The 19031-nt window shown below is 42.9% G+C and overlaps 1 protein-coding gene across 1 annotated transcript in view; it reads right to left on the bottom strand.

Moving 5' to 3' along the window:
* FER1L5 (fer-1 like family member 5) overlaps positions 1-12605 on the bottom strand; it is a 75588-nt gene extending 62983 nt beyond the window's left edge. Inside the window, exons 1-6 of the mRNA XM_060250598.1 lie at positions 12521-12605; positions 12082-12137; positions 10340-10431; positions 8620-8728; positions 5566-5688; positions 600-728 (exon numbers count right to left, since the gene is read on the bottom strand). Coding sequence (XP_060106581.1) covers positions 600-728; positions 5566-5688; positions 8620-8728; positions 10340-10431; positions 12082-12137; positions 12521-12605 — 594 coding nt within the window. The remainder of the gene's footprint in view (positions 1-599; positions 729-5565; positions 5689-8619; positions 8729-10339; positions 10432-12081; positions 12138-12520) is intronic.
* Positions 12606-19031: the final 6426 nt, after the last annotated feature.

The raw sequence follows: 19031 nt of genomic DNA on the forward strand, positions 1-19031 counted from the left end.
CCAACAACTAATTATGGAAGTTTCAGTTGATTAATCAGTCTTTGCTTATTAGCCAAAACCTCAAAATATAGATGACTTTTTGAGTAACTGAAGAAAATGGGAGGAAAACTGCTCATCCTTGTTATCTACTGTGATTAGCAGCAGATCCCCGAGGTTTCTGACAGACATCTTTCCCAAAGCTGCTACATGACCCTGGAGTGCTTTCCTAGGATTCAGGTTTACTGAACCAGAATCAGCATGCAATATGGATTAGTCAGTCCTGCCACTCAGTTGATTTGTGTAGGGCCAATAGAAGGAAGATACTCCCTTCCTCTTACCCTTCAGTAAAGCCCCCTGTTTCCTCTACTATAGCTATCTAGTTATCATGCCATAGCTGCTAGATTAGGTCTTGTGGTTTGGTAACAAAAAGTCTAGAAATCTGTGAGGGAAAGATATAATTCATATGGTGAGTTATATGTGTTCTCTAATCTCTCTCTCCACAAATCAGTGCCTCATTAGAGCTTGTGAGGAATGAATTTATTTGTCTCTCAAAGTGGGAACTCTTCCTTTGCTAAGCAGTGTGCCACTGTCACTAAAGCTGGAGCACACATTATACTGACCTCGTTGAAAAAAGGGGTATTCCCATATTTGATTCTTGTCCTGAATTGATGATTGGCAATTCCCACTTTCACCACTGGCCTGATGTTATTTCCTTGCAATTGCCGAGCTTCTATGATTAAAACTCGTACCTGTAACAGGAGAGGAAAGGAATCATGTCATGCACTGCAAGGGTCTGTGGGACCGAGTGCCATTGGTCAACCCTGGGAGGTTTTCATTGAATGACTGAAAAGGTATTGGTGGATTCAGCCAGCATTTGGGGATAAGTTGTAAGGGCACAGCAATAGGATCAATTTAATTATTACTCCTAATTACTATCATTACTAATAATACTTTGAGCTGCTTCCACAAAGTGTTTTTCTCATCTTAGACTTCCAAACTGTAGCACTTGGAGCATCCATACCTCAGTATGCTCTTTTTCCTATCCACAGAGCTCAGATATTTCATAGGTCCTTCTCTAACCATGCAATTAAGGCAATCTATGTGGTCCTAAGTTTTCTTAAGAAGGTCTGGCAATTCCTGCCAATTTCATCCTCTCACTGCAGCCTACTGAACACCCACAAACCTTGTTTCTAGCAGCCAACAGATCCTCAAAAACAGCATAGTAGGGGACTGCAGTGAGAGGAAGGAATTGGCAGAATCACCAGAACACAGGTATCCTTAAGTTCCCTGCCTCTACCAATCAGTCCCCTGGCCTGTCCCTACTATTGGAGCCAGAGATTGCAGCACAACTGCCCCCTGCCCCGTTTCCTGCCAATTCATTGCTGGGCTTCTCTCCCTTTCTCTTACTGGCCTGTTGAAGAAGATGATTGGTGACTTTTAGAGAAGAACTGTCTGAGATACCAATACAAAGGAACTTCCAAAGAGACCATAGAAAACTAGGGTTGCCAGGTCTAACTAAAGAAATATCTGGGGATTTTGGGGGTGGAGCAAGGCTGTGACAAGCATGATTGAACTCTGAAGGGAATCCTGGCAAGCACATTTAAAGGGATGGCACACCTTTTAAATGCGTTCTCTCCATTTGGAAATAATGAAGAATGGGGCACTTTCTTTTGGGGCTCATAGAATTGACCCCCCTGGTCGATTTTTAAAAAAAATTTAGAGGATGTTTTGAGGAGAGGCACTGGATGCTATGCTGAAAATGTGGTGCCTCTATCTCAAAAAACAGCCCCAAAGCCCCAGATACCCACAGATTGAGTCTCCGTTATACCCTATAGGAATCAGTTTCCATAGGGTATAATGGAGTGCCCAGTAGATATTTCCGTTCCCCCCCCCCTCATTGCTTTCTGATGACCATGAAGCTGGGGGAGGGCCTCCAAACCAGGGGATCCCCTGCACCCACCTGAGGATTGGCAACCCTATTACTGAAACTCACTGCTCCAACCTCTTGACCATGCTCACCTTTCTCTATATCATCCAGCTCTAAGCTTCTGTGAGGGTAGTCAGGGTCAGAGGGCAAAAAGGGGACCACTTTGAATTTTGTCACACCTTTACCCAGTACCTCAGGAAACCAAAATTATTCTTGCCAGAAATAATGAAGGCACTGTTAGCATTTTAAAAGTTCAAACAAATAATAGATTTATTATGAACAGAAACGCTAGGAAGGGATGAAATAATATTAGCTGAAAGTTTATAAAAATCAGTTGGCAGGCAGAAAATCCAAGTAATAAATAACTCAGGAACACTTCTTATATTGGCAGACTAGTATTGTAATATAAAACAAACAAAGGCCCTGTTCACACAGCGTGTTGAGTCCGTGTTAAACTGACCCGGTTCTGTTCCGAATATCTTTGTTCCGGATATTATCAATCAGACTGCCATATTGCAATTCGAATCACTCCGTGGTGAAACCGTCTTCTGCCATCCACAGGATGGCACCATGCAGTTTTCCTCCACTTTATGCACGTAATGCGCATACGCGCATTATGCACACATGCACATAGATTAAAACATTATGTGGTTATGCAGTTATGTGCATATTGCTAAGTAGTAAAAAAAAATGGTGACCGTAACTGGATGTTTAAAGCTCCTTTTGCTCCGGGACAGCCTTCAGACATCCGGAAATTGGTCAAGAACTATCCAGATGGGGAAACTAGAAGGTGAAACAGGAGTACTCAAAAAACACCGCAAAGGAGCAGTTAACAAAACACTCCGGTTCCGAGAAGGATTGGGGGGGGGGCTACTACGAGTTAATACCGGGAGGCAGATGTTGCTATCTGATCAGCCACTTTTAATCCGGTATGAAACAGCAGCAACAACTGATTATACTGTGCATCTGAACAGCCCCATACAGTGCTTCCCTCACACTGGATAACACTCATTCACTATAGAAAGACGTATATAGATGTAGTTGGCGATTAATATATATCTCCACAAACTATCTCACTCACTCAGAGGACTAACTGAACTTGTGACAGATCTTACCTTCACAGACCCCTTTCCTCTAGCAAATATTAGGTATTAGGCCAGGGTTTCCCAAACTTTTCTTTCTCCTTCATGGCCCACTAAAATTTGGGGGTGGAGCCAGGAGAATTTGGAGGTGGAGCCAGGATACAGAAATTATGTCATTTCCTGTGGTGTCAAGGGCCAAGTGATGTCAGTTCCGGGGCACACTGAACCAAAACGCCACCTTTTCCTGTGATGTCACTTCCAGGGCACTCCTCCAAACCTGCCTCTCCTTCTGAAGTAAATTCATTTTCAGAAAAATCTCTTTGAAACTCATGCTGAGCCAAAATGGGTGTGGAAAGTAGGCGGTTCTCTCTTTCCACCCTCACACCTGCATGCACCTATCTGCTTGTGTGTTCTTCTCCAGCTTGCAAGCACTCCTAATGCCCATGTTCAATTGCCTGCACCACGTACACATCCCTTCCTTAATAGCACTGGCCAGTGTATGCAGTTGGGAGTGCTGTTGCCATTGCCATCAGGAATGCCAGCATTGTGTACCACCCACACTGGGCCTTGGCAGCTGCTCTACCTCAAAATATGCTGACATATTTAGTAAGTCCTTCCTTCAGCTGCTACTAATGGAACCCTGCCTCAAGCTACAACCAAGCTTGCTTGGTTTCAAGAAAATCTTTTGACAGCTATTTTTCATACTTTTCTTTGGTTGAAATACTGGGAAATTGTTGTGAAAGGTAGCAGAGAATTGTATTGCAAATAATGAATTAATTTCAAGTTATATAAAGTTCATACAAGCTTTTCTGCAGTTATCCTAAGAAGGATATTTATGAGGGGCTTGCAGCTTTTTACTGGCTGTGTTTCCCATGCCTTTAAAAGCAACCTGTTGTGCAGATACTTAGCCAGTGAACTTCCTTCATCCTTTTTAATATCTACAGGAGAAGTTTGATTTTGGTGTCAGACAGCTGTTAAAAGCAGGACCAGTAAAATGGTGCCAAGTTCATAGTACCATCACTTCCAGTGCTGTTGAGATACACCACAGTAATCTCCAATAATCTCTTTCTGCCTTACACCTCTCACTCTCACTCACTCACTCACACAGAAATCTCATAGAAGGCCAGCTGGCTGCAACTGGGGGTGCCAACTTTTCATTGGCAGAGCTCCTATGTCTGCAACAACAGTATGATGAACCGAAAAGTTTCATCCAGTAAAAATGGAAGGAAAGAAAGAAAGAGAAAGGGAAAGAAAGAAAGGGAAAGAATGAAATGGAAGGAAAGGAAAAGAAAAGAAAGACATGGAAAGAAATAACATAAACATAAGAGGAGCCATGTTGGATCAGACCAATGGACTATCCAGTCCAAAATTCCCTCATACAATGCCCAAAAAGCACTAGAATGTCCATCAGTGGGGCCAGGGCACTAGAAGCCCTCCCACTGTTGCTTCCCTCCACCCCAGCGCCAAGAATACAGACAGAGCATCACTTGCAGGGAAAGAAAAAAAGAAGGGGGGGCAAAGGGGAAAAAAAAGCATTCCTCACCATCAGATGACCCCAGCCAGCAACAATTCTGCCCAGGGGTCATTTTGTAAAAAAATAGCTACTGGAATGCCCACTCCCTGCCCCTCCCGGCTGAAAAAAACACACACACCCTTCTTTGCCGCCCAGGCCCCCCAGGGAAATCTCCCCAAAAGAACATACTGCAAGGCACATGAAAGTTCATACCTTGAAAAACACTTAATGAGTCTAAAGTGCCAGTGGATGCCAGCTTTTCTCTCAAACACTGGGAGTGGGGGAGATGGAAGGAGAGGCAGCCCAGCTCCTCTCTGCACAACACAGAGATGGGGCAGGGCTAGCTTTGCTGGGGCAGGGCTAGGTTTGGCTTTTCTTGTGACCCGGTAGTGAGGCTTTCATGGCCCAGTACCGGGTCACGACCCTGCAAATGGGAAACACTGCTCTAGGCTGTGGAGCTATACCCTGGACACTAGCACCCTTGAGGGCTCTTCACACTAGCACCTCATTCACTTGTTTTAAGTCTGCTTACACAGCTAGGATCTCTGTCTGACCTATGGGATTTCCACACAGCCACAAGAACCTTTTGTCCCTCTCACAGTGTGTGTGTGTTGGTGTTCTATCTTAGAACCAGAAGTCTGCCCTTTGGTCTGACAGAACTACTCAGCAGAGTCTTAAAGTCTCACTCTGCCTTGTGAAACTCAGTGCCACAGCCTTGAGAGTTTTCCCTAGAAAGAGCTTTTGTTAGCCCCTTCTCACAAATCAACACTCACACTGACAAGAGCTCTAAAACACAACCAGCTCTGTCTCAGGAACTGAACTGAACTTCTCCTCAGTCTGCTCTCAGCTTCAGTCTACACTTCAAATTGAAAACTGAGGAGATTTCTCCCCCAGCTGCTTCCTTCCACTTGATACATTCATTACCATGGAAGTGGCTCAGCCAATCAGAGCGAGCTTCTCAACTCTCATTCATGCAGACTGCTTTCAGTCCATCACAGCTTCTGTTTTTCAGAATCAAACACCTGCACAGATCTCTTTTCATCTAAGGAGTTAAGTTGCTTTACCTGGAAGAATTGTTTTTTGTCTGATAACTGCTTCTTGGGTGCTTGGTCACTACCTTCTCCAGGTGTTGGCTCCGAATCACCTTTCGCCTTCGGACTCCCAGCCAACTCTTCCTCTACAGAATCCTTTGTAGAAACAGGGCACCAAACTGGTGATGATCAGAAACAACAATGTCATCTTAACTACTCCAAAAGCCTCATGCATGTTGTCTCTGAGTAAATACAAATTTATGTAAAAGCCACAAGTAACCCTTAGCAGACATCATACCCATGTGTAGCAGGAGTCTAGCAACCATGCATACTGAGAGGTTTCCTATCCTAGGCCTGGCAGCACCTTCTGGGTGACCTGATGTCACCTGACTGGCATGACTTAACTAAGCGTGGCTGCTTGCTCAGTTCAGCAGCTGTCCCCTTATCACAGCCAGCTTGACATAGCAGTCAGTGTTTCAGAGCAGGGTGTGCCAGACCCAAGCTTCTACTGTGAAAGCTGACAGACTATGCATGGCAGTTGACGGGCCAATGGTTGATGGAGAGCACACCACAGCCAGTAGGAGAGCTTTATTTTCCCAATATCACTACACTTTTATTATAGAAAGGAAAGATACCGCCATGCCCTTCACAGCCTTGTCTGATCTCTGACACAAGCAGAGAAGGATCTTTCAGTACAACATTTGCAGGGAAGACCTCAATCTTTTAAAGACTGCCTTGTGACTTCAGCTTATGTAGTTATATGCCTCACATTAGTCCACCCACTATTGGGTAACTTATCTCAGCTTTGTCCTTGTATAACTTATTCTTGTCTGTAGCTGCCAGGACTGAAACCCAGGGGGGTTTTTTTCAGTAGGAACGCACAAGAATGTAGTTCTGGCTGGCTTGGTGTCAGGGGGCTTGGCTTAATATGCAAATAAGTTCCTGCTGGACTTTTTCTACAAAAACCCTGTGTGAAACAATGGTGATGTCAGAGTGTGTGTCCTAATATGAAAATAAGTTCCTGCTGGGCTTTTCTATAAAAAAGCCCTGCTTAAACCTGTAGGGGGCCATGAATGTGGGGATCTTACAGAAGGCTTTTCATCTTGAATGCCACCATTAAAGTGTTATACTCAAAGAAAGGAGCTATAAAGAAATTACCAAGCCTCTTAACCATGACACGCTAGAATACATCAGGTAATGCTCCCTGAACCATGTGGTGCAGGTGGCTAGAAGCATGGGCAGTGGGTAGAAATAGGCTTGCCAACCCCTGGGTGAGGCCTGGAAATATCCTGGAATTACAGCTGGTCTTCACACTATAGAGATCAGTTCCCTTGAAGAAGATGGCTGCTTTGCAGGGTGGACAGCAGAGGAGAGGACTCATAATACTGGGCTTAAATTAAGGATGGAATGGTATCGACTGGATATTAAGAAAAACTTTTTTACAGTAAGAGTTCTTCAGCAGTGGGAGGTGGTGAGCAGTAGGAGTTGTTCAGCTACTGAGGGAGGTGGTGAGCTCCCCCACTGTCAATATTTAAGTAGTGACTGAACACTTGTCAGGGATGCTGTAGGCTGATCCTGCATTGAGCAGGGGGTTGGACTAAATGGCTTGTATGGCCCCTTCCAACTCTGATGTTATGACTCTATGACATTGTACCCTGATGAGGTCCCTTCCCTCCCCAAACCTCACTCTCCCCAGGCTCCACCCTCAGATCTCCAGGAATTTCCCAATCTAGAGTTGGCAACCCTGTGTGTCCTTACAGAAACTGGTGAGGGGGGCAAGTGGGTGAGAATGAAGACCCTTGGGGGCCCTGGTGGTAGGCAGATAAAATGAGGGGAGGGGGCCCTTGGAACTCTCTGCCTGCTCCACCCCCCAAAAAACTCCTGGAACTGGCCCTGGTATCCCCATATTCTCTGCCTCCAGTGAGCTTTATGCCTTTTTAAAAAGGCAGTAGGAATATTGTTATTGTGTTTTAACACTGTAGTGATATACCACAAACCAGTTATAATTTTTAAAAGATGGTAAAAACCAGCCTGAGCTAGCTAGGAGGGGAATAGTAAGTGTGAGGGAAAATGAGGGCAGAAAGTTATGGAAATTCAGATCTGCATGTTCACATTTTCCCTAAACCTGCTTAGAATACAATCTTCCCAAACAGATTGTATTACAAGAAGGTTTGGAGGAGACCAAAGTGGATCCAGAAGTTGGTTGAATGCATGATGTCAAGCTGAACCCCAAATTTAAAAATGCAGCCTATGGAGAAGTCAGAGGAAGAACTCCATATGGAAGCAACTTGTATATCTGGCTAAGTCCTGGGTCTATTCCCATACACTTACGTAATTTCTTCAAAGCAGCTTTTCTTGATTGCCGAGGTTTTGGTTCTGGAGGGGTGAGGGATGCCTTTATAGAGATGAGGCACTAAAATAGAGAATAACATCAACTCTGATCAGTTGGTATGCTCATAAAGTGAAAAAACAGAGTTCAAAAATAAAGGTCATCCTAACTGGGGGGGGGTGGGTATTTGCCAGCACCTTAGAAATATTTCAGGCCTCTCCTCTGAATTTTCAGCTTGTATTTTTTTTTTTAAAAAAAAGGTTTCTAGCCCTTTTAGTCAAGCTGACAAATAGCTTCTCTTGCATGCTGAATAATTGCCTCAGGGTGATAATGCAGAGAAGATCCTACAAGTTGGTTCTCCTTTTTTCCAGGCGCTTGATATGCCTTAAAATAACTTTCAGTGGGATGTGTATGCATATGCGGGGCAGCTGGGCTAATAATTTTGCATAGGTTAGAAATGTAAAGAGAGAGATTTTATGCCTGGATATTCCCAGAAATATCTGCAAGTAATCATTCTATTCAACTTCTCTCAGTAAGAAGTGAACCTGCCTCCATCTCCCACTTCTCCAGCTCATAAGCGTAAAGGTTCCAGTATGATTGACAGGGATATTTTTGTAACTTTACCCATAGTCTATACGCACAAGAGAAGATGGAAAAAAACAACAACCTACACACAGAAGGAAACTCTAACTCTTGTCTGGAGACACTGCAACAACTGACAGATACCCAAATCCTATAATATTTCCTTGCTGACTTACACCTGTTGCCTTGTGTTCACTGTCACGGAGAGCCATTTTCTTCATAGCGATGATACTGTTTTGTCTTGCAAGAACACCTGCTAGAGGCACACTGACAGACCCAAAAGAGCTAGGAGAGGAGAGGAATGTGGGAGTAAGTATAAAGCTTCCATGCAAATAAACATTCTTTTTAGCTGCAGTGATGGAGCCAATATGGAAGTAATGGAACTACAGGAGAAAATTTCCACCCCCTGGGAAAATGGAAATCTGGAGAAAAATGTAAATGCATGCAGCACTTATTTTACTAATTGAGCAACATAAAATACATCACTTATAATTTTCCAAATATATGTATACTATTTAGCATATTTATGAACTGAGAATAAAGGCTTTACTTTTCTGCAAGCAAAATTGTGACTAGCCACAATACAATGGGGTGGGGGGGGGAGAGTTGCAAAATGCTGTGTTCCACACTGCCTTGGAAGATGTATTTTAGGGTTTCCTATTTGAGAGGTATGGAACAAAAGCTGAAAACAGAAAATCCAAACATTTTAGTGAGCAAAAGATATTATCTGAAACAATCTCACAGTCATAGTAGGACTAGCAGCATATTTGGCTCTCAAGCCTCAACAGCTGATCAGCATTTATTTTTCATTCCACCACCACCACCACCCCCTTTTTTTTTTTTTTTTTACAATTTTTCCATTGGAACTTTTCCTCCCTGAAAAGTAGTCCTTGAGGGAGAAAACACTTTTTCCTTACCAGTCCATCATATCTCTGTGCTAAAAGTAAGCATACCTGATCCAGAATCCCTGCATCTTGCTCTATATCCATGCACAAAGATAGAAACATTTTGTAATGTGTGGCTGTGCATATATGAAAACTATCATCATAAAATATGTCAAAAAGAAAATATAGAAGTCAGCTGTGGCAGGAGACTTGATGTGTGCACCCCTAACAAAGTTAGAGGCGATCCAGTTTAGTGACGTTTCTTTTAAGGGGCAACCATAAACATACACACCCCAGAAGTGCAGTGGTACATCCCAGGAAAAGCGTTACTCTTTGAAATATGCTGACTGTATAGGCAGAGTTGTTTTCTATTGCCCCAGGAGGTTGGACCAGAACCAACAGGTTGAAATTAAATCAAAAGACTTTTCAGCTGAACATTAGGAAGAACTTCCCAACAGAGGGGTTCCTCAGTGGAACAGGCTTCCTCAGGAGGCGGTGGGCTCTTCTTCTTTGGTGGTTTTTAAACAGAGGCTAGATGGCCATCTGACAGCAATGCTGATCACGGGAAGGAGGGCAGAAAGGGTTGCATCAGTACTTAGTTCTCATGTCCCTTTCTTATACACCCAGGGAAATGCTATTTGCCATTTTGTGGCCAGGCAACAATTCTTCTTCTCCAAGCCAGTTTGACCAAGAATTCTGGAGAGGTTTTTTCTCCTGCCATCTTCTGGGCTTGTAGCGGAGGTCACTGGAGGTGTTGTGGGGAGGTACTTGTGAATTTCCTGTATTATGCAGGGGGTTGGACTAGATGACCCTGGAGATCCCTCCCAACTTTATGATTCTATTATTCTAACTGAGACAGAAGATGAATAAAAGGTAATGGGGGACATCACATCAGGACATTTTCTTCGCAGACTTTTATGGGGTGGTTTGCCATTGCCTTCCACAATGAAGATGAATAAAGCCCACTAATTCTGGGGGAAAAAACCCATTTTGTTTGGTTTTGGTGACTTGCCTGTCTTCATCCTCACTGCTCCAGTCTTGTAGTTGGACAAATGCAAAAGAAGAGCTGTCCAATGTGCTGACATCCACATACCATGCCAGAGTCTGCAGGTTAAGCAAATAGAGATGACAATAAAAGGTGGTTCCTTCTCAAGCTGCTTTGAAGTGACTTTTACTCTACAGTTCCTTGGGGAAATTGGGCATATTTTTGAGGGGGGTGGGCACCCATCAGACTGCAAGGTGTAAAATCCTTCAGACTTTTCACCTTCTCCCTCTCATCTTTTCTGCAATTCATTTCCTTCCAGTACTGATAAAACTCTTCAGGAGACAGATCCAAGTGAGCAGCAGTAAAACAAAGTAGGAGTCAGGTTGTACCTTTAAGACCAATAATTTTTTATTCAGAATGTAAGCTTTTGTGTGCTCTAAGTACACTTCATCAGATGAGGAATCAGGTACAAAGGTTTGCTCAATTTATTAATTTTACTATTCTGTCTTTGGATCTTAAATTTGTACCATTTTGCATTCTAAACCACTGCCTACCAGCTATATGTAGCTCTGCTCACTGTACCTGATTTCTCATCTGATGATGTGCTTAGAGCACATGAAAACTTACATTCTGAATAAAACTTTGTTGGTTTTAAAGGTGCGACTTGACTCCTACTTTGTTCAGGAGACAGGAAGACAGACACACTGCCTCCTTTGCTTGCAGATGTGTGGAATTCTTTTTTAAATGAGCTGTTAATGGGGATTTTCAATTATCTGTTATTAAGAACATTAAGAAGAAATGCATAACAAGCAATTAAAATAACTACTTTCAATTCAGAAAATCAATTACGTTGAGTTGAATCCAGACTACATTTTCTGCTAACAAAGTGCACTTCCATCAGTGGAACAGAACTTTCCTGCCTTCCCCTTCCCAATATGCCACGTCTGCAGGAGACCCTCAGCAATGGCATGAGAGGCAAACTGAGGTCTGCAGCAAGAAGGAAGAATCAGCAAAAATTACACCTCCACAGCAGTTAATGGAAAATTGAATCAGCAGCCAACCCTTTATCTGTGTGATACAAAATTATCCAGAAGACAGGCAGCTTCCCAAATTTATGTCCTTGTTCTGCTATTGATACCAGTGAATTCACAGCCCATTCTTTATCCAGTTAAATAAAAAGCAGCACCAGAAGAAGAGGGAGAGAAAGAATGAGAAAGGATGGGGAATTAGCAGGAGGATAGTTTTGTGTCATCCGGGAAAGCAGCAAGTTAAGATCCTAGGTCACAATGGATGTTGCTGTTTAGTCCAATGTACCTCTTCTCCCCAGTGGGGATCCAAAGCAGCTTACAGCACTCTCCACTCCTCCATTTTATCCTCATAACAACTTTTTGAGGTAAGCTAATCTATGCGACTGGCTCAGAGTCACACAGCAAGTTTCCATGGGAAGGTGGGAATTTGAACCTGAGTCTCCCAGAGCCCATTCAGACACTCTAACAACCAGACCATGTTTTGGTAATATTGTGCAGCCTGAGATTACTCCAAAGGGTCAATTCTTTGTCACTTAATGGTTTCACTAACTCACAAAGGGAGGCCACCAGATTCAGTCTTTAGGCCACTAGACTGCCAGCTGCCAGTTTACCTTCAAACAGATTGACCTGCCTGCCATTGGATCTGAGTGTCTGACATACTTTTTAAATTCATGGGATTGTTTCATACCCTGATTAAAAAAACAAACCTTGCAAGACCATCACCAAGGTTAAGGAACTCACCTCATTCCAAATGGGATCCTGGTTCTTCTGTACGACTCTTGTGCTTCTTGTGACATCTATGGGAAATAAAACACTGCCATTGGGTTTCTTCTGCACAGCATGAATGAAAATGCTCTTGAGAAATTGGAGTGACCCACTAGAGTGTTTTACTGGAAGAAAATAAGCCCCTGGGTTCACTATGAGAGAGCTCTAGAGCAGTTCCAGTGTGTGCTTATGAAAGGTCTGAATTCCATCAGGACTCTGAGATACAGTTTATCCAGTGACAGGAACAGGGTCTGAATTGAGTGACCCTTCAGCTCTGCCTGATCCTGGGCTATCCCCATAGGCACATGGGCCAACACCATGTTCTGTGCTCCTTTAAAAGTTGTGGCACACTCGCAGCCACCCCAAGAACCTGCTTGGTTATTCAAACACAGATACGAATGTATTGCTGCATTACCTCTGAAGGTGCCAGTCACGCAGGTGTCAGGGTAGTCAGCAACTTCAGGTGGAATGTGAGCAGACACAATAACCAACCGCAACATGTTCAGTTCTTCTCTGGTGCTTTCGTCCCCAGTGTATACTTTCAGATTATGTCTTCAGATCCCTGCTGGGAAACTTCTTCTATCCTCAGCTCTGTAGTATCTGCTAATTTGTTGTAGTATCTGCTAATGACGCCAAATCATTCTCAACACTTTAAAGTCCCCTAGGAGTCTGTGTTAGAATTCCCAGCCTCTAAAGGTATGTGATTTTTTTTGTATCTAGGAAGCAGATCTAATGGAGGATGACATCATAAAGTAGGAAATATGAAGCAAAACTTCTAACAAATGATGTCACAATAGAGGAAGGGCTATAGCTTAGTGGCTGAGCATCTGCTCTGCATGCAGAAGATCTCAGGTTCAATTCACAACACAATAAAAGGATGTGGCAGACCTCAATGTGGGACCCTTGAGAGCCACTGCTAGTCATTGTAGACAATACTGACCTTGATAGATGAATGCTCTGATTTATTGTATGGTAGCTATATGTATATTTAACCCCAGTTTCTTCAATCAATCCTATTGAGGGAAGAAGAAGAAGACTGCAGATTTATACCCCACCTTTCTCTGAATCAGAGACTCAGAGTGGCTTACAATCTCCTATATCTTCTCCTCCACAACAGACACCCTGTGAGGTGGGTGGGGCTGAGAGGGCTCTCACAGCAGCTGCCCTTTCAAGGACAACTCCAATGAGACCCAAGGCCATTCCAGCAGCTGTAAGTGGAGGAGTGGGGAATCAAACCCGGTTCTCCCAGACAAGAGTCCGCACACTTAACCACTACACTAAACTGGCTCTTAAGGAAGTTGATGGAAGAGAAAGGAGCAATGGCTCCAGCCCACTGGCTTCCACCACTCCTAACCAAAGGCAGAATTACTACTAGGGAAAAGTAAAGGAAAATGCAGTTTCAAAGCATAGGGAAAATAAAGAAAAATACAGTTTCAAAGCAACTCTCCAGGACATCTAATTACTGTTTACCATCACAAGTAAATTAAAATACAAGCAGGGTTTATTCACTGAGGAATGATGAATCAATAAAATAGGACACAATACATAAAACCCAGACTTAGGGAACACAAGTTAAAGTTGGAACAATGGGATTGAGTATTTTATTGTCTCTCTGAGACTTTCTGTAAGGCTCCAGGGCTGCCAACTATGGGTTCAGGAAACCTGGAGGTGCAGCCTGGGAAGGGTGTGGTTTGGGGAGGGGATGCAGCTCAGCAAGGTATAATGCTATACAGCCTACCCTCCAAAGCAGAAGGTTTTTTCCAGGGAAGAGATCTCTGTCATCTGTAGATCAGTTGGAATTCCAGGAGATCTCCAGAGACTGGCAACCCTAGCAGAGGCACAGCATATGTTACATTTTATGTTATGAGAAAGAAATAGATTCTCACTGTGGAGTAGAATGCAATTCTGAAAAGAAAGCCACTTCCATACAAGCTAGTACAGCATTGTAAAAAAATGGACCCCAATGTATCAACCCATTTTTGCAAGAGGTAGAAAAGTATTTGTTCATTTGTTGCATGAGATTGTAGTTTGCGGTCTCATTTTTTAAAATGTCTACAACCAGCCTTGTGCTGTATCATAAGGAAATTATTTACTTCTACCCTGCATTTCTCTTTAATGGGGACCCAAAGTGGCCATTTTATCCTGTGAGCATTTTATCCTGTGAGGATTAGTTTGCTTGGCGCAAGATTACCCAGCAAGTCTCCATGACAGAGTAGGGATTTGAACCTGTGTCTCCAAGTTTCTCGACCAGCACTGAAACCACACACTACAAACATGATAGACAGAGTTTTTTCAGAATGGTGAAGGCAGCATGATAGACATTGCTGCCTATTATATGTGCATTCATCCCACTATCATCTCTCATCACTATCTTTTTGTTATGGTTGCTAGTTGGCCTGGAGAAAATATTCTGTTCCTTTAACAGTGTTAACAGGGGGTTAACAGGGGGTTAACAGGGAGTTATTTAATTCCATGCCATATAAAAGCTTCAACTGTCCATTTCTATTTCTACATATTAAACCTCTGTTAAAGAAACAGGGCATTTTCCTCCAGGCCGGTTGGCAACCCTAGTTTTCATAGTATCTCAAAACCCTGCAAAATCTAAGACAGTTTTGGTACAAAAGATGTGTCCATGTGCAGGAAATGGCTCCTTTTACCTCATCACTTACCACTCTCTTAAAAATTAAAATCTGCTTGCAGCCATTTAAATCACAGCACTTTGCAAGTTACATGAGAAAGACCTAGTTGTTCTCTCTGCGGTCACAAGATGGCTCTCCTTGCCAGCTAGAGTTTAGGCATAGCTTCAGAAGCCATTCTTTCTCCACAAACTCTGCTCAGGATACTAGGCATCTCTACTAACAAGGTACTCAGCACCCACACCAGACTATAGACCCCTGAATTCTTTAGGAGAAGCCAGATGGTTAAACAGGCAGAAAGCCAATAAAAATATGGAATGCAGAATTACTTTTTGAAATATTCCTACCTGAGAAAACAGCCACACAACAATTGCATATCCCCATCTGATATATTTTCCTGGGTGAGTCTGATTCATCTGATTTCTCCCTCAGGGAGGCTGCATATCAGAAGGAACGGAAGGGACATTTAGGATCAGATGGGAAATCCAAGAGTCATTCTTTCACATGTCTATAAGGGTTAGTGTTAGTGTGTGTGTAATCACTGATTGATGAATTAAAAACTAATAAGTCACCAGGTCTGGATGGCATACATCCAAGAGTTCTGAAAGAACTCAAAGGTGAACTTCTGGATCTCCTGACAAAAATATGTAATCTTTCATTGAAATCTGCCTCTGTTCCCGAAAACTGGAAGGTAGCAAATGTCACCCCCATCTTTAAAAAGGGTTCCAGAGGAGATCCGGGAAATTACAGGCCAGTCAGTCTGACTTCAATACCGGGAAAGTTGGTAGAAACCATTATCAAGGACAGAATGAGTAGGCACATTGATGAACACGGGTTATTGAGAAAGACTCAGCATGGGTTCTCAGCAATGTTTCATGAAGCATTACGCTCTAGATGTGCATGCTCACCAGAGGAGATCTGGAAAACTACAGGCCAGTCAGTCTGATTTCAATACTGGGAAAGTTGGTAGAAAGCATTATCAAGGACAGAATAAGTAGGCACATTGATGAACACAAATTATTGAGGAAGACTCAGCATGGGTTCTGTAAGGGAAGATCTTGCTTCACTAACCTGTTAAAGTTCTTTGAGGGGGTGAACAAACATGTGGACAAAGGGGACCCAATAGATGTTGTTTACCTTGACTTCCAGAAAGCTTCTGATAACGTTCCTCATCAAAGGCTCCTTAGTAAGCTCGAGAGTCATGGAGTAAAAGGACAGATCCTCTTGTGGATCAAAAACTAGTTAATTAATAGGAAGCAGAGAGGTGTGTTTGCACTTTATTCACAGAAAAACCACAAGAATTCAGCCTCTTGAGATGATCGGCTTTCGTGAAGAAAGGGGCAAGGGGGCACATTTCTAGCACTTGTGGTTTGAAAGTGATGGCAGAAATGTGTGGGCAATGCCTGATGGAACCTCAGGAGCTGGAAGATTCCTGAATTAGATAATGCATGGGATGGAGAAAGTAGAGAAATAAGTACTCTTCTCCCTTTCTCACAATACAAGAACTCGTGGGCATTCGATGAAATTGCTGAGCAGTCAGGTTAAAACGGATAAAAGGAAGTACTTCTTCACCCAAAGGGTGATTAACATGTGGAATTCACTGCCACGGGAGGTGGTGGCGGCTACAAGCATAGCCAGCTTCAAGAGGGGATTGGATAAAAATATGGTGCAGAGGTCCATCAGTAGCTATTAGCCACAGTATATTACTGGAACTGTCTGGGGCAGTGATGCTCTGTATTCTTGGTGCTTGGCGAGGGGAAACAAAGTGGAAAGGCTTCTAGACCCACTTGTGAACCTCCTGATGGCACTTGGGGTTTTTTTTTTAGCTACTGTGTGACAGAGTGTTGCACTGGATGGGCCATTGGCCTGATCCAACATGGCTTCTCTTATGTTCTTATTTTGCAGTACTTATTTATTGAAGGATATTTATGTATTTTTAGATTTTTTTTTATTAATAGTTCTCTCTGCTTATAAACACACACACGCCCTTCAACTTTTTTTTTTAATATATGAAAGCAGCCATTGGAAACTCTTGGAAGACACAAAGGCCTATTACGCATAGGAATTTTATTATCTGGATGGCACCTACCTTTTCTATCCCCCCCCCCCCAATACTTTGTAAGTTTTCTTCCAGCAGGATGCCCTGGTAGTCCAGGATGTCAAAAAACCCCATAGAACACCATCTGAGTTTTATACAATTTTAATTAATTTATATGCTGTTTTTCATTATATAGTGTTTAAATGTATGTTGTACATCACCCAGGGTGATTAAGAAGTTACTGTTGCTGCTGCTGTCATCTTCATCATCTCCTTCTCCTCTTTTTCCTCTTCCCTCACTTTCACTGTGTATATCCCTTGGGTTTTCTTTGTTGTTCTGCATTGATTTTTCTTCCTTTAGCACTCAGTTTGCTTTCTGTTCACTGTTTCCCCAGATTTCTTATCAGTGTGCTGATATATGTCTATTATGTATGGAAGCATTTGTTTAAATTACAATGCTCTCCCCTGCTTGAGTTACAAACCTTTTAAAGTTGTTGTTTGAAATTTCTATCCAAAAGGAAATGCATTATAAAAAAAGTCTTTAGTTTTCCATGAACAAGGAGTTCCGTGGCATCTTAACAAAAGCATGTGGAACAGAAAAGGACAATGACATTTGTCATACTCTTCCCCAGCCATGTCTTTGTCCTGTTCTCTGGCTATGTGATGATTAAGGCAGGTGAGTAAAATTCCCCAACTCCTTTTCCTCCCTTCTTCCCCTCTTGATCCCCATTTTGCCCTTCCCCAAGAACACTTTGCATGGAAAAGCTCCTGATTTTAATGGGATTTTAATTCCTCTCCCCAATCCAGTTGGAGAGATGAAAACAGGGAACATGCTTGGAAGACCTCAATACTGATATCACTGCCCAAGCCCCACAATGCCCATTCCACACTTCAATGGGCTCCACTCTAAATGCTTTATGTTACTCTAAAATAGCTTATAACTATTTCAGAGTAACACATATGGGCCCTGTTCACACAGTGTGTTGAGTCTGTGTTAAACTGACCCGGTTCTGTTCCGAATATCTTTGTTCTGGATATTATCGATCAGACTGCCATACTACAATTTGAATCACTTCGCAGTGAAACTCTCTTTTGCCGTCCACACGATGGCACAATGTAGTTCTTTTTTTCTCCGCTTTTATGCGCATTATGTGCATGCACGCATTATGCACACATGCACATAGGTTGAAACATTATGTGGTTATGCAGTTATGTGCATATCGCTAAGTAGTAAAAAAAAACGGCGACCGTAAACTGGATGTCTGAGACTTCTTTTGCTCCAGAACAGCCTTCAGACATTCGGAAGTTGGTCAAGAACTATCCAGACGGGGAAACTATGAGGTGAAACTGGAGAACTCAAAAAACACCACAAAGAAGCAGGTAACAAAATACTCCAGTTCTGAGAAAGATTGGGGGGGGGGGGCTACTACGAGTTAATACCAGGAGGCAGATGTTGCTATCTGATCAGCCACTTTTAATCCGGTATGAAACAGCAGTGACAAGTGATTATACTGTGTGTCTGAACAGCCGCATAGACTCTGCAGAGGTAGGCAATGGCAAACAATCTTTGCTTTTCACTTGCCTTGAAATCCCCTTGCTGAAATAACCATAACTCCATTGCAACTTGATGGCACATGCATACATACATAATGGAGGCAGACTTCCTGATAGGCTGTACCCCAGGGGTCATATTTGTCTGCCTTCCACTGTGCTGCTCTTACATAGCAGTCCTAAATAGAATCACACCCTTCTAAGCCTGTGGCCTTCTTACAGAATGCCTCAGCCTATCTGCTTTGCTCAGTTGCTGAGGTAAGCCTTGTCAATCATCTATTTGACATGGACTGTTGAAAGACCAATTTGCAATGAGCAAGCACAAGGCTGGGGGAGTAGCACAAGTGATGCTGTGATTGTACAAGAGGCTTAAATTATAGACTTGGGTCTTCAGCCTGGTAGACATTTTTATTGTAAAATCTTTCGGGTTAATCTTTCCCCCCATTCTTACAGGAAAAAAAGACGTATTAAGCTTAGCATCAAAGACTGCCTGCAAAGTCTTTCAGAAAGCTGTTGAGAATTCAGAATACTGGGAGGAAGCATGGCTGCCTGTTGTTCCAGGACTTGCTCTACTATTGTCAGAATCCTAATAATTCACATTGCTGCTTTTCATCAGAGAGTCACTTAGGACTTAGATTACCGTGTTTTTCAATGGCCCAGGAGCAAACTGAGCCCAGTGGCCCCTTGCCAGCAGTGCAAATG

This window comes from Heteronotia binoei, chromosome 12 (assembly GCF_032191835.1).
Source record: "Heteronotia binoei isolate CCM8104 ecotype False Entrance Well chromosome 12, APGP_CSIRO_Hbin_v1, whole genome shotgun sequence".
In the NCBI taxonomy this organism is placed as follows: Eukaryota; Metazoa; Chordata; class Lepidosauria; order Squamata; family Gekkonidae; genus Heteronotia; species Heteronotia binoei.